At 37.1% G+C, this 21481-nt stretch overlaps 1 protein-coding gene across 1 annotated transcript in view; it reads right to left on the minus strand.

Annotated features, from left to right (window-relative positions):
* Positions 1 to 21481, minus strand: part of TGFBI (transforming growth factor beta induced) — a 270562-nt gene that overhangs the window by 141676 nt on the left and 107405 nt on the right. Inside the window, exons 4-5 of the mRNA XM_044069218.1 lie at positions 20268 to 20425; positions 1669 to 1833 (exon numbers count right to left, since the gene is read on the minus strand). Coding sequence (XP_043925153.1) covers positions 1669 to 1833; positions 20268 to 20425 — 323 coding nt within the window. The remainder of the gene's footprint in view (positions 1 to 1668; positions 1834 to 20267; positions 20426 to 21481) is intronic.

Here is a 21481-nt window from a genome sequence, read left to right on the forward strand (position 1 = left end):
CTGTTCACTTCTATTAATTCGCTCTATACTCTCAGAAAAAAAATTCAAGCCAAAAAATGCATTTTCTTAACTTCACTGTTAGATATGAGACCCTGAGACACTGAAATATGTGATAATAATGATTTTTTAAATTCTTATTCGGTAAAAATGTTATAAAACAGACTGCTGCAACAAAATGCAGCTTACGTCAAACTATCAAGACAAAATATTTTTGAACCACGTTTCAAATGAGGCTGAGATGTCCTATCAGAAGAATGAAACTTATTATTGCAAGTCATATGACTTCAAACAATAAACCTTATTTCAAATAAAAATACACAATTCAAATATTTTCCAGGGGGATTTATATCTCTGAAACATTTGATGTAGAGGACTACTCCCCCAATCTACTGCTGTTGATATATACTGCCTCCCAGATCATTGTACCTCTGCAACAGAGGAATACCCACATATACTGCACTTATAGATTTAGTAAATATTCTCCCACTTTTGCACCTTTAGGAAAGTGGTTCTAAGGATCACAACACTGCTTCTTAAGATTTTGCTTTTATCACAAAGTTTCTTATGAGGTTGCATATCTGTTTTTTTTTTTTTTGTTTTTTTGCTAAAAAAATAAGTTGTAATTTCAAGAATAAAGAACATTCATATCTTATTTAGTGAGAAAAAAATGTGACTTGCAGTGCTGCACCCCTCAATGCTTTATAGTTAACTTCCCCAAATGGTTGAAAAGTGCACTCTGAAGTGTTCTTGATAGTGTGAACAATATAAAATGATAGTTTTAAAATGAATAAATAGACAGCATTATTCCTGCATTTCTGTGCATTTATTTATTACTATTACTTCACAAGTACTGATTAAAACAGTACAAGCACAATGAAGTAGACTGCACTGTAGCCCCCCGCCCATGTAACTCCCCCATGGTTCAAGTGCACCACATTACACAGGTCTGGATAATGGAAAAGATAGAACTGAGGCTGCAATTGTAGATTCAGGCATTCCTGCCACCTATGACTCATTTAGGAAGTCCAGAGTTAACCCAACCTACAATTCTCCATGACTAAACATAAACTCATTTCTGTTTGCTGCTCTCCCCTTCTTCAGAATTGTATATAAACAATCATAAGTTTACCTTGCTTGACTTATAGGTTAATGTAATGTGAGAAGTCATCTAGCATATCTACAAATTCAAAATCACCACTTTTTAAAAAAAAAAAAAAATCCAGCATGTTCTAACAATCAACGTGTTCTGTTCGCCGTGTTTTAGTATACTATTTTCTAAGGGAAAGTGAACTACAGCCTCATCTCCAAAGTACCATAATTCATTGGTACTAAGCACATCAATTTTTATGTGATAATTTAGACAGCTTCAACTTCATGGCGAGTTTGTTGTATGGAGTGGTTTGTTATTGTTGTAATTGTGCTTAAAGATAAATCAACTTATTTTATGCTTTCTAATAATTCTTTGGAAGTTGGCATTGTAGAAATAACATTTATATTGTCGGAAACACCTGGAAAATATAGAACAGACTAGAAACGAAAACAATGCTCAGCCTGACTGTTCCTGAAATAACAATGTAATTCTCAACTTTTTACCATACTGAAATTTTATGTGTTTTTTTGCTTCAGTAGATTACACTATATAATTTCAGCATTCTTATCAGTACTTACCCCATTGGGATAGTGATGGACATGTAAATCCAGATCCAAGTACATAGAAGGTACAACAAGTCCATTTCTGAGGTCTTCTGAGGAGAGGCGTTTATTAACCATGTGATAATGCAAAGCATTGAGCAGCTCAATGTTCACATTGCTAACCAGAGCATCCAGGATTTCCTGCAGTGAAGCACAAATACTAAGAGTTAGCTCAGATGGTGACTTAAAAAATGCAGATCACACAGTCTACAATAGTATAGCTGGCAGCATAATTATGACATAAATTTGACTGGAAATCAGGTTTCAGGATTGAGCTTTGTGTTCACACAAAATAGCGGGCTTACTTCAATTTGTATTGAATTTTAATGTATATGAAAGATGGTGCATAACACCCCTTGCCAAAATTCTTTAATTTGCATTACCCCACAGCTGGTCTAACTGCATTCTTCTTCTTCATGCTAATTACAAAATCATAATTATCACAACATACATTAATCATATCTCCTTCCCAGTTATCTAACCATTGCCTAACTGGAAAGCCGTCTTAACATCCATCTCTTTTACTTTGCAGCACTAGTTGCTACCTAAAAGTTTTTAAACACCTAGTTAATGTACCTTCACAGGATACCTCTTCACCCTGACAGACATCATATGCCTCATTTCTCACCCTGTCATTATCAGCCAATCACAAGTATTTTGCTTTCCATCTAACATACCAGTGTAATGCTCACACCTCAAACTATTCTATTTTCCAATCACTCCTGCTTCTAAACCAAATTGTTTTCTTTTAAAAGAAGTTTCAGTCCTTTGACTGATAGCTACATTACCTAAGGCTTTCAGTATCCCACAGATGTTTAAATCATACCACTCATAAAACACAATTTCCTATATTTGACACATTAAATGAAATACAGTATGGCCTTAAATATGTACTACTGATCTACTGTGGTATACAGACTGGCTTAGTAGTAAACATAATAACCTGACAGGTTTTTGTTCTCCATTTTATTTACAGGCTGGTTTGTAAGTATCCCATCTGTATGTGGAATTTTGACATATGATCCAATTTCCTCTTAAACCCTATAGACATGCAATGAGGTGAAATCTCAGTACTTTAAGTTGCCCAGTGTTTGTGTGTATATATATGTGTGTGTGTGTGTGTGTGTGTGTGTGTGTGTGTGTGTGTGTGTGTGTGTGTGTGTGTGTGTGTGTGTGGGTGTGCATGGGTGTGCATGTGTGTGTGTGTGTGAGCATCACTGAAATGTCCTAACTTGTACTGGTAGTCCATCCAATGTTAGTTATCTGTCTTACACGTATTAAGTACTGAATGCCAAAAAAGAGCATGACTACCCACAACAATGAATAGTATAAAGTGGGTACAGGTGAGGGAATGACTCAATGAATGAAAGAATAAACAAATGGAAGTAATGATTTCCATATACTATCACATCAGGGATGCAATTATTACACAGAAGAAAGAATTGGAAATGCCTTCTATATTTAAATGCAGTACTACATCAATTTTTTTCTTCAAAATTCAATTTCCTAGTATTAGAAATAAGCTGCATAAGTTATATATCCACCCCAAATGAAGACAGCTGTGTATGTTAATCCAAAGGTAGATTCAGACCAGACTACTTGATAAAATGGGCACTTAAGATAATCTCCCCTTCGGCACTTGTTAGCATTCTATCTTCTAGATAGCTGTACACATTTTACTCTGTTTTTCTTATTACTAGGGTATGATAGACACAATAAGATGCAGTTTCAGATATAACCTGGTAAATTATATGTAAAAAATAAGTGATACTTATTGTACAGTTGATGCCATCTGAAGTGATTTTCCTACTGATATGCCGATATCAGCTTACTCTCTGAAATATCTATCAACTTATTAAAGGCAAGCTGTAAGCAAGAATTTGAGCCAAAAATTTTTACATCTGCTATAAAAATGAATAATGAAAAAAAACACAATGCTTTATAAATTACATCCACGTTGTGACTTTTACTAAACAGTTTTATATATGCATGTATGTATACATTTAATTAATAAATTAATATATATTAACTGGTTAAGTAAGTTAATCCATAGACCCTTTTCATCTATGACCTAGACCATATGGGCAAGGATAAATAAATATGCACGTAAACTTACTTCAGCCAGTCAAACAGCATATTTTTGAAAGGTGAGAGGAAACCATATTACCCAGAGCAAACTCACACAGACATAGGGAGGACATGCAAATTCTACATAAATGACAATCAGAAGTCTTAGAAGAATCCTGGCCCTAAAAGTCCAAGGTAGATATACAACAGTAATCTCAAGCCATCATATTTGATCTCTAAATAACAGATACACGTTTACTGCTACATTAATTTGCTTTAATAATGGTTCTCCCCCACTGGTTTGACTGATCATCTCCATAAATCTGGAATGCCTTGTCTACTTCCATTAGAACAGCAAACTCTTATAAATCCTTCAAAATCTATCTAAAAGACCACCTAGAAAAGGAATGTCTCTCCTCCTGCTCTACACCATCTACTATCCTACTTAAAGCTCGAATCTACTTTCAACCTCTTATCCCTGAAAACATAACTATCAAGTGACTCTCCTTGTCTCTATATGCAGTCTATTCTCTTCATGATTCCCCTAACTCTCCTTAAACTCTAATATAGCCACATAAAAACCTCAGCCATTTTCTTCATAATTTGATGACAACTCAATATCACAGACTCCACCTGTCTCTAGTATATATTTAACCAAGGAAAAGTCACGGCCAAAGACCAAGGTATTGTGTAAAAAATTCCTTTTAATCCAACAATAAAATCCACAGACTCGTCTGTAAAAAAAAACATAAAATCAAGCGCTTTCACCCAGGTCCTCCCGGGCTTTATCAAGATGGCTACTACAATTTCTAGCTTGCTTTATATACAACTTTCTGTACAAAACTAATTGATATTAATTAATTAATTAACCAATAAAAACATGTTCTCGACATAAACATTTTTTTTTGTCTTAATTACACCAACATTTAACATCTTTAAAGTAAAACAAACCTACACAAATTTAAAACTAAATTAGTTTTAAATTTGTGTAGGTTTGTTTTACTTTAAAGATGTTAAAAGTTGGTGTAATTAAGACAAAAAAAATGTTTACGTCGAGAACATGTTTTTATTGGTTAATTAATTAATTAATATCAATTAGTTTTGTACAGAAAGTTGTATATAAAGCAAGCTAGAAATTTTAGTAGCCATCTTGATAAAGCCCGGGAGGACCTGGGTGAAAGCGCTTGATTTAATGTTTTTTTTTTTTACAGACGAGTCTGTGGATTTTATTGTTGGATTAAAAGGAATTTTTTACACAATACCTTGGTCTTTGGCTGTGACTTTTCCTTGTTTACCTGGTCGGGTTATTGCACTTGAATTTATTTTGTGGCATATATTTAACCAAACTTTATCTAGCATGGTCTTATCGTTTTACTGCATTCAGTATAACTCTCTTCTCATAATACTTTGGCATCATGTCTATCTTTACTGGTACATCTGAAACTAAATACCCCCAAAACAATCTTAGACTACCATGTCAACAACTTATTTCATTCTATCACACCTATCATGTTGCCTCTCAGTTATATAAATATTTGACTCTATGTGCCCAGTTTATCTGTACTTTTTGTAAATATTTGACTCATGTTTTAGAGTTTCAAATGTAATCTTGTATTTACTGTTACAGATGTAAATTCTGTATATATTACAATGTAAAATGTGATCTATACCTGGAGCTTTTCTCTCTGACCCTCTGCTGAAAATGGATAAATCCCCAGACTATCCCAGTAAACAAAAGTTAAATAAAAATAAATACATTTGGCAAACAGTTCTACACACATCATATTTTTATATTAAAACTTTTGTGGATTCAGTCTTCTCAGTGTTAACAATATGGCCATTTGATAATGTAAGCTAGGTCTAAAAAGGAAGTGTTTGGAGCTATTTATTAGGCATCTAGGTATATTATCTTGTCCCATGGAAGGAGTAGTTTGCGATATAGAGATACGATTTAGGATCTGTTCCTTTATAATTTTGGGAAGCAGTAATATATTCAGGGATTTTCATAACTTTGATAAGTATTACCAGGGTGACGTTTGCACTGAATCTTTCTGCTAATATATATATGTATATATATATATATATATATATATATATATAATTATACTATGTCTTTCAAGGAGAGAGTGGGGGTGCCATAATGGAACACTTCAGTACACTTTTGGGTGCTATTTCTTAATTTCCCTTTGTAAGTACAAAATGACACATATTTGTCAATTGATACTATTATAGGTTCATAGGTGTGTATTAGGCTAATGGCCCTGGAGCCTTTACAAGGCTAGCCCATAGGATTACCCTGGCATCGTGCCACCCAACCTTAGTTACTACTGCCTCTGTCGAGTAGAGCCACTGGAGTGATCCCCAGGATGAATTTTCTATTTCCCATCCACTCGTCAAGATTTCTCTTAAAGAGGGCCACTGAGGTGCTCTGCTTGACATGTATGTGAAGTCTATTCCATAGCATGGGCAGTCTCTGGGTTATGAACCTGTCCCTCCAGCATGTTCTGTTGATTGTGGTAGTTATGTTGAGGTCAATGGAGCTTGTGTTGCGGAGGGAATTGTGATTTCTTTAGATGCAGCATTTCTAACAGAGCTGGGTCAGACATGGCTTTGTAAGTCAAGTAGAGGTCGCCTCTAAGTAGGCAATATGAGACAGAGAATAGTTGGAGTTTTTTGAGTCTGTCCATATAGGACAAGTGTTTAAGGCCTAGGATCCTCTTTGTGAGGTACTTTTGCAGCCTCTCCAGTTGCTGCAGGTGTCTAGTGAGGTACATTCTGAATGGGGCATTGTACTCGATGATTGGCCTGATGAGGGAAGAGTAGAGGGAGGTAATGACCTCTTTCATCCTGGATGCAAAACCCTTAGTAATGAGATGTGCTACATAGAAGGACTTTCTGACCACAGTGGCAAAGTGGTGGTCAAAAGAGAGGTTGCTGTCAACCTGTGTTCCCAGATCTCTTATAATGCCTTCTCTGTTAAGTGGACTACCATCAATGTGGTAATTCAAGGGAACCGGGTTTTTCCCAAAGGGGATGAAGACACATTTTTTGGCATTGAGCTTAAGGCCATGGTTCTGACACCAGTCATTGGTCTCATTGAGGCCCTTCTGTAGGATGTCAGCATCATTTGGGGAGTTAATAATAGCTCCCAACTTGCAATTATCTGCAAACTTTGTCAGACAGAGTTCCTTAGTGTTGGCCTGGACTTCAGAAAAGTAGATACCAAACAGGAGAGGACTAGGACCGAACTCTGTGGGACTCCACTCGTGACTGTTCAACAGACTGAATTGGAGTCAGCTACTTTCACACTGTGGGTTCTATCTGTGAGCCAGTCTGCAACCCACCTAGTGATATAAGGGTTGATGCCTAGCTTAGTAAGTTTTTCTATGATTCCTGAGTGGGAAATGGTATCAAAGGACTTGGCCAGATCAAGCTAGGCTGTATAAACCATCTTACCTTCATCCACAGCTCTGGTGATTGACTCAAAGAAGTCAACCAAGTTAAGCAGACATGATCTACCCTTCACAAAACCAAACTGTGTAGGATCCAGAGATTGGAGATTCCCTATATCCTTGTTTATTAGGTCCATGATGATGCGCTCCATAGCTTTACATATCAGACTCGTCAGGCTAATGGGGCGATAGTTTTCAGGTTCTGTAGTCACTCCTCCTTTGTGGAGAGGGATGACTGTAGCAGTGCACCATTCGGTGGGGACAAAGCCTGATGTGAGGCTGTGATTGAATAGGGCACACAGATGAGGTGCCAGTTCACTCTGTAGTTCATGTAGAACACAGCCAGGGATACTGTCAGGTCCCATAGAAGTTGTATTTTTGGCCTTGGACAGTGCTTTTAACCTGTGCAGCAGTAATACTGGGTGCCTGGCAATCTACTGGTATTGTGATTGGTCCTTTGGGGGGAGGAGAGGGGTAAAGTTAGCACTGAATCTGTTCGCCAGTATACTTGCAATATCTGTTGGGAGATACCATTGTGAAGTAGCTCAGAGCAAATCTAGGTATTACCATGGTGATTCTTTACATAACTATAGAAGGCCTTGTGATTGTCTTTACTATTTGCTGCAATTCTGTTTTCATAGCTATCTTTAGAGGATTTGATGAAGGATCTCAACCTTTTGCTGAAGCTGATAAGGGAGTCTTTCCAGTCTTGAGACTTCACCTTATTCTGCATCAGTTTCCTCCTTCTGTTGTAGAGTTTGTTTATGGCAGGGGACCACCAGATTGGCTTTCTTTGTTTTAGGAGTGCGTCTTAGTTCTATTGGGTATGGCGAGATCCATGCATTTGTGTACGTGTTTGTACAGTGCATTGGTGTATGATATGGCAGTCATGCAACTATTCTCCATTTGCATGGGTGCCGTGAAGTTAGCCACCTCTGTTTTTAGGAGCCCAAAGTTAGCTTTGGAGAAGGTTTTCATGGTGGTTACCTTTGTTGGGGGGAAAGGAGGGATGTGTATTTCCAAGGTGATCAGCTTATGACTGCATCTAACCAGAGAGGAGTTGACTATTGGTGGGGAGCAGTGGTCGCCCATGTTAGTAATGACAAGGTGAAGGATGTTGCTACCTCTAGTGGGGGTAAGAATGAGTTGGTCCAGGGCACTGGAATTAATGAATTCCAGAAAGCATTAGGCAAGTGTATTGGTACATGAGTAGTTTTCCCATTTAATGGAGGGGTAGTTGAAGTCGCCCAGTATGAGAGTGTTAGGTTGGACCTTAATATTCTCCAGGGTGCTTAGGAATGTGGAGTGTGAATCTTGGGACATGGCTGGGGACCTATAGCAGGCTACGACCTGAATCGCTGTCTTACCCAATGTTAGCTGCACCTGAAGTATCTCAGATGCATTATGTTGGGCTACCAGTCTGGAGGTGTGTGCATCCTTTATGAATATGGAGACACCATCACATTTGGAGCTTCGGTCCAAGTTCTGGGGCCCAAAGGTGTGGAATGAGTTGAAGCCTGGTAGTGCAGGAGTGCTTTCTGCTGCCTTGAACCAGGTCTCTGTTACAGCACAAACGTCGATGTTCTCCATTTTAAGGAGTACTTCCAGCGAGTGCATTTTGAGATTTAGACTTCTAGCGTTGAGCAGCATGACCCTCAAATTGCATTTGTTTGTAGCTGTTACAGTGGCAATTTGGTCTTTACCAGTTTTAATTCATGTTTGGATTTATTTTCCCGATAGTACCCTTTTATTTCTATCTAATCTTTTTACACACTTTTTGATATGGATGATTTGGATTTGTTTCAGGACTTCTTATTTTTATTTCTTGTTATTAAGTATATTTATACTTGTGCTCCACCAAGGTGAATTGTTCGTAACTTTCCAATTATATTTATTTCAGTTAGGGACAGCTGAAGCTAAACATTTAATTAGATGGGAGTAGAACTCAGATGAGGTTACATCATGACAGCTGATATTACAAGCAAATTTTGAGAGAACATTACAGAATTTGAGAAGGTTTGTACTTTGAAATCCTTAAATTAAGATATACTGATTTCTGACATGGGGCAGGAGGTTGAGATTTTAAATGAGCAGGTTACATGTTTATCATCATATTTAACCAGATTAGGACCAGGTCTAGAATGTTGTGCCCTAGAGATCACTGGTTTAATATCTATTTTAAAGAATTTCCAGTTTTAGAGGTGTAGATACACCAATTTATCAAAGGATAGTTGAAATCCTGAACTGAGAAGGAATTTTTCATTATTGTTAGTTTGATGAGCACATGAAAGAATCTTCTGTGACCCTCTGGGACACTATCATATACCAGACAGAATATGGAAAATTTGTTTTGTTCAGGGTAAGTTGGAGCTCAAAGAGTTCAGTTTTTTTGCTTCTGAGCATTTTTCTTGATTTGACATAATCTCTGAACATTTTTGAATTGCCAGTGCATCTTCCTTCAGGCCAGAATGTATGGTGCACATAAAACCCAGTTATGGAAGGAGTGCAATGTCAACAGTAAACCCAAGTTTTGTTTACAGAATATCTGCAGATGTGTTTCAGTTGCAGAACAGCTTTATGATCCAGCAATATAGTATTAAAATTTTTGGCATGGAGAAGAACTATCTTGATATAACCAGATATAGAGTTTGAATTAGTTGCATCATTTGTTGCTACATTGTGATGTCTAGCAGCCAGACAAGGCCTAAAAGAAGGTCAAAGTCAGGACTGATATCAGTACACTAACATATTTTTATTACATCATTAAATCCATAGAATATTACATTATGGTACAAAATTAACTCCTGCTATTTTTTTTTTTGGCTCATTTCTCCATGTCTACCAATGAGCTGCATCTCCTGCACAGAAACATTAATTTCCCCCAGAGGCAATTTATATTCCTCATTCTTTTCTTAAGGAGAGCTGGGAGTGGGAGCCATCATCCATTTCTTCAGGGGATCTGGGACTTTAGCAATAAGTGCTAATCTCCATCTGTACATGCCCAGACATGATCAAGTAATTTGCATGCAACGGGCTCAACAAATTAAATCCATACTTCTGTCTGCAGCATAATCAAAGCCCTGCCCTTCCCCTTTGTAAGCTGTACCTCCAACGCATCCATAAAGTGTTCAAACACAGAGTGGGCACACAGCGGGTACACAGATGCAACACCCTACAAAGCAGAAGCAAGCAAGCTAAACCTCAACATTTCTTTCTTCTCATCTGGCAGCTCCAAGCAAAACTTAGTTTATCCCTCTATACCATAATCCCAATTAATACCAAAATTAAAAGGACAAACTAGAGAACAAGAAAGTAAGTCAACAAAATTAAGATGTGCTCATTATTTCTTTGAATCTTCATCTGTGATGCAGACATTGCCAATGCTATATGATAACAGTCCCTCAAGAAAAGAAACTACTCAAACAAACAGTACAACTTAGCAAAAAAATGGTGGCTGACATCAGTGTGAAATGACCCCCAGAGTTGGTTCTAATGATGATTGGGAATTCAGGAACGTTTGTGGGAAGCTCTACCTCCCAAAACTATCTTCTTTTGTTCTCATTATTATTTTTTTCTTTTTTAGATGCCTGAAATTTGTCCAAAAGCCATTTTCTTCTGAATCCATGTTGATTAATACGCTTACTATAATAGGCTATTTCAAGAGGACAAATATATTGTCATCTAACAAATATCATTAATTTACCTGCCTTTCTGACAAGTGTCAAAGCATGCCTCATGAATCTTTTGTCATCTGTATTAGTCCATCTGATACTAGCTGCTCGGTCTCATACCACATGTAGTAGCATCAGTTCCCTTAAGACATATTCTATGGTTAAAAAATATAGTAAATAAGTAAACAACAAACAAACACATAAATAAATAACACAAGTAACCTTATATTTAGATTTTAAACCTACATTTCCCTGTATAATAGCTGCTGTCAATTAAAAAGTATCCCCTACAGTTTCACTGCCTTCTTTAACACACCTCCATGACCATTTTCTTTTCTTCTTCTTCCTCTTTTGCGAGCAGTGCCTCAGCCAATATAATATTTGCACAGTCTTTTATAGGTCAGTATGTCTTCTGTCACTACCTTCTTGATTTCCTCTCTACTGTATCTTTGGCCTTGTTTCTTGATATGTTTAATTGTCTTCTAACATACATATTTAATTCCTTCTGATGAAGTTTGCCCCACTGTACCAAGTTATTTACTCACCAATATATTCACCTCTGTTCTTACTTCCTTGATTTTCTTGCCTGCAATCTACTTAAAATGCATCAGTTTATTTTTGCTGGTTAAACATTGACACAGTTGTCTATGCATTGTCCTACTACCTCCCAAAATCCCACTTTGATGAAAGACTCAATTCAAGGTTGATCCTGTATTCTCCCTCTAATGAATCCATATCTCATTTATCACCAGGCCTGCCACTCCCTTAAGCACACCTAATATGCCTTATTCACAGCCATCTTCCACACCTTGTTACATTTAAACTCTAAACACAGTCTCTATCTTCAACTGTCTCATTCATATTTTGTTCAGTCTGTGTATGTCTGCGGCAGGTTATCTTATTCATATTTCTTAATGCTCAATGTTTAGCACTTTTCTACACAGATAGAATACCTTTGTCAGTCCACAAAGCAAATAGCCTTAACAGACCTCCTGTCTCTTGTTTGTCACCTCAGTCTCTCTTTCATTCATAAATCAGAAAGTAATATCAACCCAGCAAACTCCTACTTAAAATGCACTGTATTTATTTATATATATATATATATATATATATATATATATATATATATATATATATATATATCATCATCTTCTTTCGGCTGTTCCCATTAAGGGTCGCCACAGCAGATCACCTGTTTCCATTTCTTCCTGTCCTCTGCATCTTGCTCTGTCACACCAACCACCTGCATGTCCTCTCTCACCACATCCATAAACCGTATCTTAGGCCTTCCTCTTTTCCTGTTACCTGGTAGCTTCATCCTTGGCATCTTTTTCCTAATATACTCAGCATCCCTCCTCAGCACATGTCCAAACCAATGTAATCGTGCCTCTCTGGCTTTGTCTCCAAACCTTCCAACCTGGGCTGACCCTCTAATGTACTTATTCCTAATCCTGTCCACCTTCGTCACACCCAGTGCAAATCTTAACATCTTTAATTCTGCCACATCCAGCTCAAACTCCTGCCTTTTTTGTCAATGCCACTGTCTCCAACCCGTATAACATAGCTGGTCTCACTACCCTCTTGTAGACTTTCCCTTTCACTCTTACAGGTACTCGTCTGTCACAAATCACTCCTGACACACTTATCCACCCACTCCATCCTGCCTGTACTCTCTTCGTCATCTCTCTTCCACACTCACCATTACTCTGAACTATTGACCCCAAGTATTTAAACTCATCCACCTTCGCCACCTTTACTCCTTGCATCCTCACCATTCCTCTATCCTCCCTCTCACTCACACACATATATTCGGTCTTAGTCCTGCTGACCTTCATTCCTCTTCTCTCTAGAGCATATCTCCATCTCTCCAGGGTCTCCTCCACCTGTTCCCTACTCTCACTACAGATCACAATGTCATCTACAAACATCATAGTCTATATATATATATATATATATATATATATATATGTATATACCAATTCTAAGATCACACAAAAGTGGATAAGTACAAATACTCTTACCCTGCTGCACTATAATCACATACAAAAGGCTGCCAGCAAAATCTCTATTAAAAACAGTGGTATTCACAGCCTAAAAAAAGGATACCTCATATGAGCGTTCACTGTTTTGACTTGCAGCCATACATTAACAGCAGGTTTGTGATATTGCAATCCCATGGGCTTTCATTACAGGAAATTTTAGGTAAGCTAGGATCATAGGATCATAGGAAGTTACAAGGCTATTTGCCCTGAGGCCTTTACAAGCCTAGCCAAGAATTTAGCCCATGTTCTAACAAGTCAGCACCATATTGAACACTCCAGCAGGGACACAGGTGGAATCCTAGGGGTGTATTTTCTATTCTCCATCCGGTTATCCAGGTTGCACTTAAAAATGTTTAATGAAGTACTCTGCATTATGTAGAGAGGGAGTCTGTTCCACAAAAGGGGGAGTCTCTGGGGCACAAATCTGTCCCTCCAACAAGTCTTATTGATGTCACAGACCAGGTTGAGGTCGTGCGTGTGGGTTACTCGAGTGGAGCTTGAATTGCGGATATACAGCAGTCCGGTTAGGGAGGAGTCTGAGATTCTTTCTATGCCAGACGGAGGTCACCTCTGAGGAGTCTGTAGGAGACTGAGTAGAGGGACAGGGCTTTTAGCCTATCTGTGTAGGATAGATGTTTGAGGCCCTGGATTCTCTGGGTGAGGAACCTCTGTGGACTCTCCAGCTGCTGCATGTGCTTTGTGAGGTACATGCCGAAAGGGACATTGTACTCAATAATGGGTCTTATAAGGGAAGAACACGGGGATGTTATGACTACCTTGTCCCTGGATGAGATACCCTTACTAATGAGGTGGGCCATGTGGAAAGATTTCCATACAATGGAGGCAATATGGGGGTCAAAAGTCAGTTTGCTATCAGCCGGGGTCCCCAGGTCCCTCATGACTGATTGCATGCTTAGTACCTTATTATGAATGTGATAATTTGCGGGCACGTCACTCTCCACAAAAGGGATGATGATGCATTTTTGGTATTCAATTTGAGGCCATGTTTCTGGTACCAGTCATTTGTTTGAGTGAGACCATCTTGGAGGATGTCCACATCACTAGGGGAATTGATGACAGCACCAAACTTGCAGTCATTTGCAAACTTGGTCAGCTATAGCCCACTAGATTTGGCCTGCACCTCCAAGAAGTATATCCCAAACAGCAGAGGCCCCAAGACTGATCCCTGGGGTAAACTACATGTTACATGTCTACTACTTGAGGTGGCTTCACCTATCTTGACTAGGTGGGTTCTGTCAGTGAGCAAGTTTGCTACCCATCTAGTAACATATGGATCGATGCCTAGTTGAGAGAGTTTATCTGTTTTACCTGAGTGGGAAATAGTATCGAAGGCTTTGGCCAGGTCAAGGTAGGCAGCGTGCACCATCTTCCCATCGTCTATGGCTTGGTGACTGTCTCAAAGAAGTCAACAGAATTTAGCAGACATTGCCTCCACTTAGCAAAACCAAAATGTGTGTGATCAGGGGTCTGGAGGTTGTCAATATCCTTGTTAATGAGGCCCATGATAATCCTCTCCATGGCCTTACAGATCACCCTAGTTAGGCTTATGGGTCTATAATTTCTTGGATCAGCAGATGCTCCACCTTTGTGCAAAGGGATGACAGTAGCTGTCCTCCACTCAGCTGGGATGAAGCTGGTACTCAGGCTTTGGTTGAATGGATTGCCTAATGGTGCTGTAAGTTCCTGCCTGAGTTCATGAAGGATGCAGCCTAGGATGTTATCGAGTCTCATGAAGGCTGTATTTTTTGCCTTTGAGAGGACAGTAATGACTTGCTCCCTAGAGATAAGGGGATGGGGGTTGGTACTGGGAATGTCCTGTTTTACTGATGGGGGAACAGATGAGTGAAGTTTTCACTGAACCCGTATGCCAGCAGATTGGCTATATCTACAGCGTTTGTGTATGTGGTGTCCTTGACCACCAGGTCTGAGCAGATTTAGTGCTTCCCTTGAGATTGTGGACATATGAGCAGAAGTAAAAGTTCTAGATCATATTTCATGCAGTTTTTAATGAATGGTTAGTCTGCATTGTTTTTGTACCCTTAACTTGATATATATATATATATATATATATATATATATATATATATATATATATATGTATATACAAATATATTTGTGTGTGCGTGTGTGTGTGTGAGCATTTGTGTGTGTGTGAGCATGTGTGTGTGAGCATGTGTGTGTGAGCATGTGTGTGTGTGTGTGTGTGTGTGTGTGTGTGTGTGTGTGTGTGTGTGTGTGTGAGTGAGTGTGTGTATGCACAAAGGCAACTCACACCCACACATTTCACAGCCCCTTGCACACGCACATCGCAACCAAAACACGCACTAACATACACTACAGCACATAACCTATGCAGTCATACAAACTTACCTGCACTTACATCTATTCATACACCGCAATACCAGAAGCTCCGAACTTTGGGATTTCAGATTTCGCTGTTCAGGTGTTTCGCGATTCCGAGCATTCGGGATTAGGGAAGGGAACCCATATGTATATATATATATATATATATATATATATATATATATATATATATATATATGTGTGTGTGTGTGTGTGTGTGTGTGTGTGTGTTTGTGTGTGTGTGTGTGTGTATACACACGTATACATATATGAGTGTGTGTTTCTGTGTGTGCGCGCGTGTGTGTGTGCATGCATAGTTATAAGTATGCACACATGCACACACACACACACACACACACACACACACACACACACACACACACACACGCACACACATACACATACATATAAACACACACAGAAACACACGTGAATTCCTTCTTCTTTTTAAGCTAGTCTTTCTTGGTGATGTTTGGTTACTTCAAAAAAACAACACATATGATGCCATGCTTTATTTCCTAAAAGTTCTCCTTTCATTGAAGGGGAAATGTTTGCTATGCACATACAAGAGGTAGAAGCAGCCATTTCACCTATAACATGACTGCATTTAAAATTTCATGACTGAGCATAGTAAGTAATTATCCACTGCTGCCAGACTTGCCTTTGATGATGGAGTTATCAGTTGGCTCTAGGATCTATCTTCACACTAGCTGCTTCAGTTCATGTTCTATTACTGGCACTGCAGTGCAACATGTTTGGATTAATGGACTCTTAAGGTGGTGCTCTACTGAGGAAGCCCCATCATTGTTATCCCAGCAATTTGGGGACATTGAAATATATCCAGTATTAATATTTTATTTAAAGACATCTAGTCAAATTATAATATTGTATGCTGCAATCCAAAATATTGCTATAGAATATATATACAGTGTTTATTAACTTACATTTGCATATCTTATGCTCTCAAACATTTCTTGAGTTTCTTGTGTACATGATACAAAAATAAATAAATGAATACATACCTCACTCATTTTCTTCCAAAAATGAATAATAATATTCTGGTTTCAAATATCCTTACTTTTCCTTTATTAGGTTAGTAAGATATTGCATCTTCCCATAGGCCTATATATCAAAAATCATTATCCTCCAGTTTCCAAAAGTCATTTTTTCTATCAAGGATCCAGATAAAAAATGAAAACAAATGGACTGGGTGTAGATTCCTTAATTATCTTTACTATATATATTACTTTGAATTGTATATTGCCTCTTTCCTGGCAATAGTTTGTTCATTTTAAAAGATAACACAAAATGTCCTTTCTCTGTTTTTTATTTCTGAGACAGCAAATAGTGTCTGGCTATACTGACTTTGAAAACTGCAATTTAAGTTTAATTACGCATTTTGCTTACCCTTCCAAATGTACTTGTTTTGGAAAACATTTTTTTGTTCTTTTAGTTCTCCTTAAAGCCCTGCTCAGTCTACTTACATTTCTTCTGTCTGACAAAACTCTAAAGTAGAACTGTTTATTCCCACCTTCCCTTAAAAACACAGCTTGTCCTCAGCGTTTTGAAGCAAGTCTTGACAAAAAACATCCTTATCACATGTTCATGTCTCACTTGTACATCTGTATGTTTGGAATTGTTTTTTTTATAAATAAGAATCTCTACATATTCTTAGTTTTGTAAATCTTTTTTTACAAATGTAGTTATCTTGTCAATATGGATAATATATCATTAAAAATACGTAATGATTTTAATACTTTGTATTTTTACCCTCTAAGCTTTCATATTTGTTCTATAAAAGAGTATCCACTGAAACAACACAAGGACCAACCTAAATTCTGTAAATGGAAATAATGAATCATCTCTTTAAAGTTTATTTACACTAAGCTACAGATTGCTATATGGAGTGCAGACAGCCTGAGCCGTATCATTTTCAGCTCATGTTTTCAGAACTTATATACTGACAATCCTATAATTATATTTCTGTTCAGGTTTCATAAGAAACTGTACCATTGACCTACTCTTCTCAACATCCTCAGTAATCTCCAGCACTCCTGGTTCCTTGGTCACTGTGCTACATGGAGCTTTTTTGTCACTAGGTTCCATGTTTTCAGTCTTAATCCCTTCCCTCATCCTTTCTTTTTATGTATCTCTCTGCATTATGATACAGCTCTCTGAATATATCAGCATTCAAAGCTTGCTAATCTTTATCATTTCTCATTTGATGCAAGGTATCTGAAGGCAAACTAGTTTTGTGTCGTTTTATAACATCACATTTTAATGAAGCTGAAAGCAATGCATTCAAATAGTTGAGAACTCATTTAGTCCATTGACCTTTTGAATGAAGCATGCATTTAATTATAATTATGATTATGATTGTGCCATAGTCATATGTTCACTAAGAAAGTACCTGCAAAGGCTGACACTTCTTTCATATTTTAATGTTTTATTTCAGCTGTTTTAATTGTAATTTTTCCTCCTTTTTGTAAACACAGTTTCCCATTTTCTGTACTTTTTCAGACCATAATAATTCAGTCAGTACCTCCTATATATTCTCCTTTACAAGATCCGTGGTGGTGCGGCGGTAGCGTTGTTGCCTCACAGCAAGAGGTTCTCTCATTCATTTCTCGGCTGGAGTGCGGGGAGTGCCTTCTGTGTGGAGTCTGCATGTCCTCCCCACGGTTGGGTGGGCATTCGAAAGACATGCATAAATGGGCATGCCTTCGTTGAAGGTCAGACGTTGAGCTGGCACCTCGGTGTTCATGAAAATCTACTGCCAATCATTAGCGGACTGGAGTTCTGCTGTGGTGACCCCTAACCGGGAAAAGCCGAAAGAACAACAACATGAAGAACACATTCTTTGCTACATATAAATATTACATGCTCTTTATATATTTTGCATCTGTTTACAGAGCAAGCCCAGATGACATCACTGTATCTTTCAGGGAGAGCCTGTGAGGCATGCCTGAGTGGCTTGTTCAGAGTCAAAGAGAAGCAAAACAGAGATTCAGTTACTCTCAATTTCAGTTCTCTGCACATAATCCCTGAAAACTCTGAAACATTAAAGTATCTAACAAGTTACATCACTTCTGTGGAAAAGAGGGATAAAGTCTTGGCTACAACTTGGATGAATCATTTAGGGATTCAGACACTGGAATAGCAAGACAAGAGAGTATAGCAGTGAGTGGCAAATGTGTCTATACCTGCTGTGTGGAGAGAAACTGATGGACAAGTGGTTACTTTGCTATAGCGATGATGAGGTCTGAATGTGAAACATCTATAACCAGAAATGTAGGACTGGCTTACAATGTCAGTGATAGCAATCTTTATTAGTGTATGAGTGGGATCCCTCACATGTAAGGTAAGGGCAAAGAAGGCCTTTGTAGAGAAATGAGCACTCATACCAGCCACCAATGTAGACAGAATCAAATAAAAAAATTATGGTTGTATGAAAAGTAAACAAGAGGATAGGTCAAGAAAGAACATGCACTGCTAGCTCTGTGACAACAAGATCCATACAGAATATAAAATTCCAATGATTATACATAAACTTAGCAGTAGAACCAGCCTGAGTGAAGCTAAAAATTGACAGTTTCTAAAGCATGCTGATTGCCCTTGTTATAAAAGCATTAACACCACACAAGATTAGACATTCTTGGTGTTCCGGCTTTAGATGAGTGTAGAGGCCTGAACATTTTTCCAACAAGGCTTTCGGGTAAAAATGTACAAGATGAAGAGAAAATACAAAACATTCTTGTTCTAAGGACATATTTAAAGATGCTGGAAACACAAGCTTTCATATGTTTGGCAAACATTTCAGAGTAGTCGTCCCAGTTTTCCTTCAGAGCTCAGATGCTCACATAAAACTCAAAATCTTCAACTGAGTAATACTGCAGTTCTATCTAAAAACACTATAATTTATGAATTATTATTTCAATCAAGATATTTTAGCTAGAGCTCTTCCGAAATTTGAGAATTCCATAAAGAAGTTTCAAGTCTTCTTTTGTTAAACAGATGGTTGCATACAAATTATCTGGTTAAGATTTACCCATTCCCAAATAATATGTTTCATTACAACCGCAGGCTTTTTCCAGAACTCTGTTATAATTAAAAGGCATAATGTTTTCTAAATTTCTAGTATGTGATATTTTGCTGCCAACTGTATCCTTCTTCAAACCCATTATTGTTTATTTTTCCTCATTACTTCAGTTATCTTCTCCCCAGTTCTCATGTTTTATATCTATCTCTGTTTTCCAACCAGCACCACATACTACTTTTTCAAAAATATCATCATTGTATTACTTCTGGAAAATGTATGCATGCTTGTATTTATGTATGTACATATACATTTATTTATTAATTTACATGTGTATATATGTAAGTATGTATGTATTTGAATTTGAATTTCTTGACTGAAGTAGAGTACTTATCACAAAATAAAAGTTTCAGACTCAGTCCAGGAGAAAATGAAATAGCATACAGAAAAAAATGACACAATAGTATAAATGCAATTTGCTGCTAAATATTTTATATGTTTCATTGGCCTAATTTATGAATTTAATTTACTTATCAGTTAGTTGAGTGGCCATTGTCAGATAATAACTTATTTTGTATTTCTCCCCATAACTGCTATTCTTAACATGTTAGGAAATTCATACATATTACACAGAAAATATTTTTACAAATCAGCTAACCATATTTCAGGATCTGGGATTTTCATTGCCTACCATTGGCATTATAAGTTTATTGATTATGACTTTTTAATGCCTCATGTACTGGTCATGTCTCAAGTGGTCAACACAGGATCAGTCTACCTATCTTGTTATCAGAATATTGGATAAATAAATAAAGTTATAAGCAGGCAGAAAATATAGATTCATGCAAATGCACACACAGTTGAAAATAATATAATGAACATATAGATGCATGCAAAGATATACAAAAATCATTAACATTAGAAAAAGTAAATGCCATCTTACTGCAGGTAGGGCAGCCCAGGCCTCATTGCTTGGTGCAAACATTGTGTAACTTCCAGGTCCTTCGATTTCTCGTTTCAGCTGAGACCTTTCAGAATACAGTTGCGTTGTAGTGGCTCCCACCACTCCCAGAGTGTTGTACATGTTAACAAGGGGTAATGCTGTGGTACAAAAATACATCTTTATTAAAATATTTTAATGTCAAAGCATCTTTTTCCCAGTTCTTGATGACTGTAGTAAGCAAATGAAATGTATCTGATCCCTTGTGATTTCATCAAGTGAAATAGTAACTATAATCAGCTGATTTAGAGTACTGATGGTTCAACTGCAACTATAAAAATGGATTACCACTCTCAGTACAAAAATATTTTTGCAAATCAAAAAATTTAACTTATTTAAATATTGTATTTTTTTTAATTTGAAGCTGTCACTTCTTGTAATGCATATTAGGTGGCTGAAATAATATAACCCTGACATTGTCAGACACATACAATTCATAAAAAGACCACAATTTGTTTACTAGTTGAATGAATGAAACAAATTAAAGACATTTTTCTTTATTCGCTTGGAGCAGTATTTTATGATAATACTGTAAGCATTCTGCATATACTAGAAAATTAATTATCTATTCTCTCTCTCTATATATATATATATATATATATATATATATATATACATATATATATATATATATATATATATATATATATATAAAACGCACCCAGATGTGATTGAGCACAGTTTTTTGTGTGATTGTGTATGCATGTTTGTGTTTATGTTGTAAACGTGTGTATGTCTGCATGTGTGTGCATGCAAGTTCACATGCATGTTTACAGGTATACAAAAAAAGTGCATCATATAGGAAACTGGGGTTCTTTTATTGATATGTCCATTAATTACTGATAGTTTATCTGACCTTAGTTTATGTGTCCACTTATATTCATTTCTGCCTATTATATTAAATAAGTCACTAAATTATTTTCTAATTTGGTAATTTGAAGAGTACTGAAAAAATCATTTTGCAACAGCTTTATTCACACGTGTTTATTTACTTATTTCTGAATAATGTTTGCAAATACATTCCATTAACCTTCTATTGTATTTGTTAATACAGAATGTCTCACATTTGTTATATGCATCACATGTTGCAAACATGTCATGATTATCTTTCTTGCCAATAATTGGATAAATACATTGCATATGCTTTGTGGTATATT

Source organism: Protopterus annectens, chromosome 4.part0 (genome assembly GCF_019279795.1).
Source record: "Protopterus annectens isolate FY-2018-M chromosome 4.part0, PAN1.0, whole genome shotgun sequence".
In the NCBI taxonomy this organism is placed as follows: domain Eukaryota; kingdom Metazoa; phylum Chordata; order Ceratodontiformes; family Protopteridae; genus Protopterus; species Protopterus annectens.